The sequence below is a fragment of the Pipistrellus kuhlii genome, unplaced genomic scaffold (genome assembly GCF_014108245.1).
Source record: "Pipistrellus kuhlii isolate mPipKuh1 unplaced genomic scaffold, mPipKuh1.p scaffold_m20_p_6, whole genome shotgun sequence".
Taxonomy (NCBI): Eukaryota; Metazoa; Chordata; class Mammalia; order Chiroptera; family Vespertilionidae; genus Pipistrellus; species Pipistrellus kuhlii.
In genome coordinates, this window is record NW_023425562.1 from 12,566,197 (window position 1) to 12,578,433 (window position 12,237).

At 38.4% G+C, this 12,237-nt stretch overlaps 1 protein-coding gene across 1 annotated transcript in view; it reads right to left on the minus strand.

Moving 5' to 3' along the window:
- The window catches only part of RIT2 (Ras like without CAAX 2), a 225,943-nt gene extending 214,523 nt beyond the window's left edge, over positions 1-11,420 (minus strand). Inside the window, exon 1 of the mRNA XM_036419267.2 lies at positions 11,101-11,420. Within this exon, the coding sequence (XP_036275160.1) occupies positions 11,101-11,209 (109 nt within the window). The 5' untranslated portion in view covers positions 11,210-11,420. The remainder of the gene's footprint in view (positions 1-11,100) is intronic.
- Between the last annotated feature and the right edge of the window lie 817 nt (positions 11,421-12,237).

The following is a 12,237-nucleotide window of genomic DNA, read 5'->3' on the forward strand; positions in this document are numbered from 1 at the left end:
GCACAGGCTTGCTTGTTATACAATTTAGCTCCTCTAAGCAGACTCTTTGTAGCTTTTGTTACAAGGCCAAGCAATTGTCCACAAATCCTTTCTCTAGCAGAAAGAAGTGTGTGTGTGTGTGTGTGTGTGTGTGTGAGAGAGAGAGAGAGAGAGAGAGAGAGAGAGAGAGAGAGAGAGAGAGAGAGAGAGAGAGAGATGGGTCTATTAGCATGAAAAAAGACTTATTTACTAGAGCATCTAGCAAGCCACCATTATTATTGTCATTGAAATTACTACTCAAGAGCCTAGACCTAAAACTAATCAACATAAAGCTATACAGAGCAAGAGTGGGCATAGAGAAGGTGGATAGATAATGACACACTGATAATACTTCATCCAAATCACATTTTCCTTGAATAAATTTGAAAGATCTTCTGCTATCCCCACTACCCCCCCAACCCTAGGAGGTAAACTGCCTTATATGGTGGTATAGAAGAAGGGAGGGAGGGAAGAAAACAGGGAAGGAAGGAGAAAGGGAGGTAAGGAGGGAGATTGGCAGCAGGCAGGTAATAGAACTAATGAAGATGTAATATTTTGAGCACTATAATTCACATATTTATATACTATTTTCTTATATATCATATCTTTCTTAGGTCATTTTAATTCATATCATTTTTATAATAAGGAATAGGGAATCCAAGTGCTTAAGGTGACATGCTATTAAAAACAATAATTAAAAACAAAGTTATCCAGTCATGTGACAAGCATTATTCAGCATTGACCATTTGCCAGGTTTTGTTAAAAAATAGTCTATGAGTATGCATCATTGCAGTAGTTATTGTTTTTATTCCTATTTTATAGATGAAAAAAACACCAATCTGGATTTCCTATGATGCTCAAACTTCCAATTTGCATTGTTCTGTCATAATTTGTATGCTGAGCCCACATCCTGCAAATCAAGGATAGATCAAGAACATGGATGGTGATTGGCATAGTGGACAGTGGTTAAGAGCCTGGGACTTGGTGGTGGCTAAGACATGCATAGACATAACAAGTTCTGGGTTCCTGAGCAAATAACTCTATCCTCTTCAAGCCTCACTTTGCTCATCTGTACAATGGGGTAATTGCCATGCCTACACTGCACTATTTGGGAGGATTCAATAAAATAATGTACATAAAGCACTTAGAACAGAATCAGGCATACGTATGACTAAGAAAGGTGAGCTCCTATTTGCTCTTCATTGGGAGAAGAAATTGAAAGACATAATTTAGACAAAATAATCATTCCCCCTCATGAGTGTACACAGATTTGAGCAAAATAGTACACTGACATGTTGTCTTCTCGTTTTAAAGCATATTTAGAGGAACTATTTAGAGGAATGAGAAACCAAGGTTTTCTCATCCATTTAAGAAGTAGCCACCCAACCAATGCCTTTCCTGAACCAGCAAGTTCCTGCATGAAGGCCATCTCCACTCACCAAACATACCAAACTGGTTAAAAGTCCTTGTCTGGTGTTCCATTGTGAGGCCACATATTTTCTATACAATCTCATCCCAGTTCAATTAAAGATTTTGTTTCCTGGGATTCCAAACCTTGTGTGGACTCTTATTCCCCTCTCAAAACAGCATCTCCGGAGAGGCAGAGGCCTCCCTCCTTAGCATCCCCCAGTGTCCTCCAACATAGTTCCAGCCGCCACATACTCCAGGGAGAACCTGGAACACCTCCCATATACTTGGCAATGGCAGGATGCTGATACCCATGAGTGTGGAGACTAGAACAGATCATATTCCGATGCTATGTTGTTAGCTGGGACAGGGTTGTGGCAGGCAGAAAGGGCAGAAGGGATGAGCTGGCACTGTTGCTGGTAATGACACTTAGCTGGTGCCTGCTGATAAATGAGAAGAGCAGATGGCACCAGTTTGTGATGGTCATCAGAGACCTGACATTTATGAGCAAAGCCTGAGTGACTGAGTTGAGATAATTGATGGGCTTTGCAAAAAAAAATAAAAATACACAAAACAAAACAAACAAACAAACAAACAAACAAACAGAAAACCCATATTCAGGAATAAGTGTTTCCTGCATGCTTGTTAGCAATGCATAGGTCTGCCGTCCATCACAACTCTACCACACTGCATAAACACATACACTCAAAAGCAGTCACCAGCAGCAACCTATACTCCATATGGAAGAAGCAGATTGCATGCTGGTTTATGGGAGGCAGCATAGTCTAATGGAACCATGAGCAAGTAAGTCAAGAGGCTTCTGATTCCAAGCCTACAGCTAAGCAGATGAGCAACTGGTGTTAGGTTACTCAAACTTTCTGACCTCGGTTTGCATTGCTTTAAAAACAAACAAAAATGTATAAATTTCTTTCTTTGTACCTAATCCATTGCATTATGATTCTCTGGTTATGTATCCTTTTTTACTCCTATGGTCAGAATAGGGGTTTTGTTTAAATCTTGGAAATAGTTTAGGGTCTTTCACAGATCTTAGCACACACATATCCTCTATTCTTACTAAATGAAAGGAGAGGGAAGGTATTTCTCTACACAAACATACACACACATACACACACAGCTAACCTTTGAACAACACAAGGATCAGGGCAGTGTTCCCCCACTCAGGTGAAAATCTGCTTATAACATTTGACTCCCCCAAAACTTAAGAACTAACAGCCTGTTATTGTCCAGCAAACTTACTGATGACATAAACAGTTGATTAACATGTATTTTATATTATATGTATTACATACTGTGTTCTTACAATAAAGTAAGCTACAGAAAAAGAAATGATATTAAGATCAAGGGGATATGATACTTATCTGGGAATCATTTTGTAAGTAATATAAATATCTAACCATTATGCTCTACACCTGACTCTATTAAAATATTGAATGCCAATTCTAATTGAAAAATTAAAAAAATATATTACCAAGAAAATAATAAGATAAACTATACTTAAATATTTATTGAAAAAAATCCACATATAAATTAATCTGTACAACCAATGGACATAAAACTCTGGGGAGGGAGGGTATGTATAGGAGGGAGGGAGGGGGGCAAAAAAAATCAATATATTAAAAAAATAATAATAATAAATTAATTAATTAATTAATCTGTGTGGTTCAAACTTATGCTTTTCAAGGTTCAATTGTGTGTGCCTGTGTGTGGGTATTTTCAAGGTTCAATTGTGTGTGCCTGTGTGTGGGTATGTCCCTGTGTGTATGTATGTATGTATGTAGATAGACTGTATATACAGACAGATGATAGATAGGTAGACTATACACACACACACACACACACACATATACACACACACACACACACCGTATTTTCCGGCGTATAAGACGACCCCCTAATTTTACAGTTAAAACATAAGTTTAGGCCTATATTCGCTGTATAAGACTACCCTCTATTTCTGAGGCAACACCAGTACTTTTTTTAATAGACAGCCTCTCTGACTCTGGCCAATCTGAGAAGGCTTTTTACTAGAACACAGTGTAGCTTCGGGTACAGAACACAGTGTAGCTTCGGGTACAGAACACAGTGTAGCTTCGGGTACAGAACACAGTGTAGCTTCGGGTACAGAACATGTACACTGTGTTCTAGTAAAAAGCCTGCTCAGATTGGCCAGAGTCAGAGAGGCGATCTATTAAAAAAAGAACTGGTGTTGCCTCGGAAGTAGGGGGTAGTCTTATACAGCGAATATAGGCCTAAACCTATGTTTTAACTGTAAAATTAGGGGGTCGTCTTATACAACAGAAAATACAGTGTGTGTGTGTGTGTGTGTGTGTGTGTGTGTGTGTGTGTGTGTGTGATAGATGACATTATCCCTGAAATAGATTAAGACCTAATAGATTTCAAAAATTCAACTGATATTTACTTTATTCATTGGCATGATCCCAGTTTTAATATTTGCTTAACATTACTGGGTTATGTGATCCCTCTCTCAAGTTGAAGGATTGTCATTTCATCTCTATGTGGTTGAGACTCCCAGGGATTCCAGAATGGATCAGAATGTAACATACCTGTGGTACCAATATGTTGAAAATTTGATAAGAATTTCCATGCTTCCCCTTCCCACCTAATAAGGGTTGCTTGTGTAGAAAATAAAATGTTGCCACATATTTTGGTGTGCATGATTTTTATCTGATGTCTGAAATATACCGATGAAGTTTTATCAGTAATTACAACTCCGGTTCATTCTACTAGTTCTCAAGAAATAATATAAAAACCCTCAGTGTGGGAAAATGAAAATAGTGTGAACATTGAACTTAGACATATATGTGTAGACACCTCAGTTTCATCACTGAATATCTATGTCTCTTTTTTTCCCCACGGGCCTTAGTTTTCTTATCTATAAAATGCAGACACTAGTTCTACCTCACATGATCAAAGTAAAGAGTAATGGGGGCCAGGTGAATGTGATAAACCATAAGCCAGTGGGACACCAGAGTGAATGTGTAAATATTAGGAACCCAGCAGCCTGTGGGTAGTAAGGCACCAATACAAATTTATTCATTTCTATGGTTATAGCAGAGAAAGAGCATAGAAATGAATCAATTTGAATTTGGTGCCTTACTATCCACAGGTACTAAATATTTTTGTCACTGTAAATATATATAAAGTGCATATGATCTTGGAAACATTGTCAGTTGATTCCTTGTACTGGATCACCACTTTCAGTCATTACTTGAGTGAGTAGATATCAATTTACTTTGCTACTGAGCCTTATGGGAACCCCTTGGCTAATTCCTGCTGACCACATTGCAATGAGTGATGATCTTCAGTGCAATTAGAGTGTTGACAATTAAGAGTGAGAGCAGAAGCCCCTCCCCCCCAAGTCTTGAAATCATTGATTTCCCCCTTGTTTATTTTATTTTGCTTTTGCAATTCAAAAGGTTCAAATAACACACTGTCATGATGTGCAAATTGTGCCACATTGTCTGATCCAAAGTTCTGTTAATATGATAAAACACAGAGCCTCAGGGACCTGAGTGATGCACTTGGTTGTTTGCCTTGATTTAATTCATCCATAAAAGTTTCGATTTTCTACCTTTTTATACCAATTCACTGCAGTTGATGGAATTGGTTTGTGCTGCCTTCTGTTTACCTCAGAAAATATTGTTATTGTTTTCATTTTATAAATCCCTGCTACATAAAACTCCAAGTATGTAAAAGAGACAAATTGCAAAAGGAAGTGGGGCAGAGTATAATTACTTATTTTACAAGTGACTTTCCCTTTACCAAAAATTTACAATGGTTGCATTCTAATCAATTATGAGTTCACTAATACTTTTTATGTTTTAGCTTATTTGTTTTTTTTTTACTTTTCACAGTTTCAAAATGTATGTTTTAAGCAAATCTTAAAGAAATTTCTAAGATTTTTAAGTTGAAAGAGACATTTTTCCAATTGTCCCTAAAGATACTAAGTTACCAAGTGTGGAGGTATAAAAATTATAGCCCCCACATTCCTTTTTGCCTTTGCATTCTCTGTTCCCAATAAATTATCTTCCTCTCCAGCCACAGATCTCCCTATAATTTTCCTTCTCATTCTCAAGAACCTAATCATCCTTTAATACACAATTTAAATATCATCTCTTCTAGGATTCCTTTGTAACTCCCCCATGCTGATTTAGCCACTCTTTACCCTGAGCTTCCACAGCTTCTATGTCAAAGGCCTGACATAAGCTTGTCATTTTATAGTCAACATTATACTTTTTTTTCCCTTGAGATGGTGCCCTCCCAAAGGGCAGAGGCCATGTCTGAAATCATAGTTAGAAATAACACCCTCTCCCTTCCCAATGACTTGTATATTTCATACCAGTTTAACACTTGACAAAATTTTACACAAAATTTCACCAAGGTATTTCTAAGATGTATCCTAGGGACTAGTATATAACATGTAGATCTCATTGGATATTTAGATAGTTTTCTCAGGAAATTTGTTGGAAAATAGTTTAGAATTAGAAAACTTGAGTTATTTTCCTAGTTATTTATTTCGGTGTACTCTTGAACAAATTTCATAACACTTCTGTGCCTCAGTTACCCTACCTCCCTCTGAACATAGAGAATAGATAACCCACTTGCCTCTTTAAAATATTTTATTCTCAAACATAATCATAAAACAGAATAGGTAAAGTATATTTTAGAAAATAATATCTTACTAGCATTTATTGATATCTTAGTAGATATCCTGAGTAATATGACTCTGCACTGGAAGAACCAGATGTGAATACAGAGGAAGCAAGCAGACACTAATTATGCTCTCTTACTAAAAAATAACTTTTATAATTAAACCACAAATACAAAAAACAGCTATAAAGATTGTTTACGTTCCAGTAAACACTTAAACTACAGTTGTGAGATTTAAATTTTTTTTTTTTTTAAGGGAAGAAAAGGGATGGTAGGCAGTGGAACAAAAAGTGATAGAAGGCTAAGAATATGCCTAAATTACATGAAATTCAGTGGATAATTACTGCTTATTCTGTGTAAAAATTGGTATGTGGTTGAACAAACCTTCAACGAGGTCATGAGGGTTGAGTTCTAGATGTGACTCTGGCAAGATCTTTAACTCTTATGACCTGAGTTTCTCCATCCTCAAATAGGTCAAGGCTATTTCTTGTTTATGCTATTTTCTCAGAAATTATAGTATTCTTGGATAATATTGGGTATAATGTTCCATTATATAGATATAAATACAACATATATATGTATTTATCTTATTTAATAGAAGAGCAATATGCAAATTCACCACACCTCCACTATACCACAAGCCACGCCTACCAGCCAATCAGAGCAGATATGCAAATTATCCCCAACCAAGATGACTACAGCCACGGAGAGCAGGAGGGAGGCTTAGGTTTCTCTGGCAATGGAAGAAGCCAAGCTTTCCTCCTGCCTTAGCCAGCCTAAGCCTCCACTCAAGGGTACAATATTTCAAATATAGAAGGTAAACGAATCCAACAGAAATGGTGGCAGCTACAGAGCAAGCAGAAGGCTTGGCTCCACTCCAGGCTACAAAGTTTCAATTGTAGAAGGTAAATAAATTCCAGATACCAGAGCCTCCACTTGGGTCACGAGGGAGGGGGGGGGGGGGGGGCACATGGCTGGCCTGCAAAACACCACAGGCTCCTCTCCCAGGCTGCCACATGACCCAAGGGAACCCCCACCCTGATCTGGGACACCCTTCAAGGCAAATCAGCTGGCCCCTACCCATGCACAGGCCTCTATCCTGTCTAATAAAAGAGTAATATGCAGATTGACCATCACTCTAACACATAAGATCAAGATAACTGCCCCCATGTAGTCAAAGATCCTGCCCCCATGTGGACACAAGGTGGTGAGAGGGCAGTTAGGAGGGACCAGGCCTGCAAGGGAGGTCAGTTATGGGTGATCAGGAAAGTAAGGGAGGGCAGTTGGGAGGCACCAGGCCTGCAAGGGAGGGCAGTTGGAGGTAATCAGCCATGAAGGAGAGGGAAGTTAGGGGTGACCAGGCTGGCAGGCAGAAGTGACTAGGGGCAATCAGGAAGGCAGGCAGACAGGTGAACAGTTGGGAGCCAGCAGTCCTGGATTGTGAGAGGGGTCCCATATTAGAGAGGGTGCAGGCTGGGCTGAGGGACATCACCTCTACCTCCCCTCCTTGCATAAATTTCATGCACCAGGACTCTAGTATAGTATATAAGCACTATGTATAATGTTTAATTATATTAATTTAAAGATTAAAAAGGTATATATTTATAAATTGAGAGTGTTAGTTTAGATTGTTTAGCTCTCTTTAAATATAAAATTGAGTTTCTCCTTCATGTTCAGGAAATAAAGAGCACAGCCCAACAGCCCTATCTTCTCAACAGTGAGTGGTGGAACGCTTTGCTCTGTCTGACCCAGGTGTTAAAAACAATGTAAATGAGTTAGATTACCGAAATCTAAAAATTATTACCTCCATGATAGGCACAAGTTGTTTCCTTGGGCCTCACTTTTTCTATCCTCAAAATGGTGACACTTAATGTAAGTGTCCTTGTGGAGTATAAGCAAGAAAACCAGGTAGCCCATAGGAATGTTTTATAGATGTTCACATCATTCTTGTTTCCCTTCTATAATAACTAGTGCAGGCTCCTTGCATAGAACATACTAAATAACTTGTTTATTACTTTGTGGATTGAAATTTCTCACATATAGTAAATACATTTCAAATCTTGGGAGGTATTTCTGCTCCAAAGTTGCAAATCCTTCCAAAATTATCTATTCACCAAAGTATTGTATGTCTCAGTAAAATTAGGATAGAAAAGAAAATACACCCTAATTTCTCAGTAAGCTTAGAAAATTTCCTAGATTGTGTTTAAAAATTAAGGTCCCACCAAATTGAGTTTCTTGTTTATGTTCTAGGCAATAGTCGGCAATCTCATTAGTCAACAAAGTCAAATATCTACAGTACAATGATTGAAATTTCTTTTGAGAGCCAAATTTTTTAAAGTTAAACTTCTTCTAACGCCACTTCAAAATAGACTCGCCCAGGCTGTGGTATTTTGTGGAAGAGCCACACTCAAGGGGCCAAAGAGCCACATGAGCCATGGTTCTAGGCTAACTCAGAACAGACACAGAATTGGAAACAGTTGATAGCTTCGTACATTTTCTTTAGTTTCTACAAAACAGCATATTTCCCCTTGAAATCCCTTCATACAACCCACTGGAACCAACTTGTACAATCCGATCATATAAGCTACTGAAACCGTGTGAAGGAAAGTAAATTGTACTTCTTCCCATTGATCCAGATCTTCATCAACTCAAAAAGCAGCTTTTTAATTTAAAATAGTAGAATATTGTAGTTTATTTTAAAGCAAACATTTTAACCATCAAAAGAAGGTTCATTCAGAGAATCAGTGCTTAACCATTTATACACCGGAAAAACCAGCTGAATCACAGGGACAGAGCCCAAGGGTCAGACATGATTCCATCCCTCTGATTCCAAGCACTGAGTCTGAGGATAGCATTTCCAAAGCCTGGAATTGTAGTATGAGTTATACCCTCTCTGGAAGTCACAGCAAATAGGCTTTGTATAAAGTTAGTACAACTGGACTTATCCACCCTCTTTTACTCTTGACCATCTCTGAAGTGAACTGGAAAAGTTTTGCTCACACATTTGCTTAAGACCTGGCTTCTTTTGTACAAAATAGAGGAGAGAGCAAACCAGGTCACTCTGTTAACCATTGTAGTAAGTCAAAAAAATTCTATTTATTGGAGAGGTGACAATGGCCAGTCAGTACAAATAATACATGGAGGAAATCAAAATAGGAAATAGCATACCATCTCTGAGATAAGCACATTATTGAAGGATGCTTCCATCCACTATCTCTTTTCTCCGTGTTTCATTTTTATGGAATAAGGACTCAAACCTAGTTACTCTGTTCCCACATCCGCCAACCTTCGGATGAAAAGGGGAAATACCACGCCAGCTAACGAAGGTAATACATGGCAGATTATGGGACACTTATAGCATCTCTCTGACCTCACAAGAACTGGTGGCATTTCTGTGTATTAATCTCCTCCCTTTTCCTTAGATTTGTTTTTCTCTCTTTTCTTTTTTCCCTCATTGTGTCTGACTGACTAGGTTTTTTCAAAGCACAGTTTTATTTTATATAAATTATTTTCTCTTTATCTTTCCTCCATTCTTCCAAGCCTAATTGTTATCTATTTAAATGCTTTCCCCGTTACATTCTTTTAAAAAGGCCATTTTTAAAAATTTCTCATTTATACGTATTTGTGAAGTTTTTCACTTTATCTTTTCTTTCTAGGACAGATGACTAACTTTTTCTCGCTTTGACATGCATGCAGCAACTGGGCATACCCAGATTTACCTATTTCTTTTCTTCTTATAGTAATTATTTTGGGGGAGGGGTATCAACTTTATGTCTCTTGCTATTTTTCTAGTCTCTTTACTTGCTGTCCACTAAAGTCACACACTCCTTTTCCTTCATTTACTGATCAACTTTCTTAACACAATGACCCATTACTTATCAACATTTTTGGGGGTGGGTTGGAGTATCTATACCAATAATGTTGGCTTAAACTCTTAACTTTTGAATCAAGCCTTAATGCTATTGAATTAAAAAATGTTTTGCCCATGCTCTCACATTTCTTTTGCTTTTTGGCATCCCATGGAATATTTTATATTTATCTAAGAAGTTTATCTACTTATGTTTTATTGATATCCATAGCCCCAAGATGAGCAACATTTAATTAGCCTCAATCACTACTCCATACACATTTCTTCAATTTGTTGTAGTTGGCCTGTTCTTTTTTCATCAGAAATAACTTACCACTCTACCTCTATGGCCACTTACATTCTTCATCCTTGAAGTTGTGTCTTTTAATTTACTTCATCACAACCTTTGTGTTACTCACCCTGCCTGGGTTCCACAGTGAACACCATTCCTTAGGCAGCTTTCACATCAAAAACTACCTTTCCCCTTGCTATTGATAGCCCACACATGCTATGTCAGGTCAAAGACAAGGCAAGGGGGACAGGAAGCTCCTAATCAAAGAAATAAACACAATAACCAGCACTGATCATCCTGCATGTGTGTCTGTGTTTGTATATGTATGTGTATGTGTGTGTCATTGAATAGTCATAGCACTTGATATGAATCTTTTGGAAAACAGGAGCCAATTTTCTTATACCATGATTATTTCAGATTATATATCTATATATATATATATATATATATAATTTATATGTATAATTTATATATAATATAAATTATATATAAATATATATAGTCACATATATAAATAATTCACATATATATTTTAAAGACACATATATTAAGATTTTTTTTAATACCCAGCAGGAAATCAAAGGGAAAAATGATCCTCTTAAAGTTCTATATATCATCAGTGGCTGCCTCCCAATTCTCCTGACTCATCAGCATCTCTGAACAGTCCTCACACAGTTAAACATCCTGCCAGATACTTAGAGGCTCACTGCTGCAGCTCGCTAGCCCCAACTGCATTATTATTATTATTATTATTATTATTATTATTATTATTATTATTATTTTACTCTGCAGAGTTGCCTCTACAGAGGTTCCTCCTTCCCCAGCATTTGGTGTTAAAACTTACCGCTTTTACCAACTCCCCCTGCTCCCAGCATTACCACCTTGTACTCTCTGGACCCGCCTGAGGCTGTCGCGCTGCTGGGGGAGCAGCTGGCTTCGTTTTCTACCTCCATCTTACCGGAGGGACCGGAGGAGAATAAAGAAGGAAAAAATCGCCCGTGTCAGGTGCTTGCTCAGAGATTAAGCAACTCTAAAAGTGGGTCAAAAGAGAGGTTTAGGACGAGGTAAGAACCATCAGCGCGGGGCTGGCTGCTGGTCCTGTGCTCTGAGCGGGTCTCATAGCAACCACTTCAATTGCTTCCAATAAAAATCTGGCTTTTACCTCCCCCCCTCCCCTCTTCCTTCGCGGTCCTTCACTCTTTCACTCTCCCGCTATTGCTCCTGTTCTCTGTGCATCTTTCTGTCTGTCTGTCTCTCGCTGTGGCTCGCTCTGTCTGTTTCGCTGTTTGTTTGTCTTTCCCCTTCCCTCCCCTGTTCCTTCGCTTCCCATCCTCACTCTTTGTCTCTGTCCTTTCTCCTTCTGCCCCCTGTGCAGTCCCAGCTGTTAGAGGCACACATGCTTGGCTCGCACCCAGGCTGGGTGGTGAGAATGGAGTGAATGGGAGACTTAGCGGAAAGATTCTGTCTCGCAGGCTGATGATTTCTGTAGTTACAGCTTCAGAGACACTGTTTTCTTCTGATCAGTCGGTTAATTAAGAAAGATGGCTGTTGCTTATCTACCTGCTTTTTATCAAGATCCTCTTCCACAGTTCTTCTTTTGGGAAGAGAGTGGCTACCAATTTAGGGGAAAAACAAACAGTAACTCAGGGATTTTCAAGGACTAGTCTTTGGCGGTGTTGGAAAATAGCAGGCTAAGCGGAATATTGTCCGCTCACCATGAGAGCTGCAGTTGGAACATAAGGAGGTTTTTGAAATTAGGTCATTGTCCTGTTTAGACATGGGTCATCCTTGTTTATACTCAGATATTAGGACCAACCTAAAACCCAAGGATCCTGTCAAGCATGAAAGAGAGACTTCAATATATCTTGCTGGAAATTAAGGTAGCATTAAAGATCATATGTGATCATTTTTCAAATGTCTAAACTCTTACCCTTATTTGAATTCATTAAAGCTTTATGGTGTTTGCTTTTCTATGGAAAGC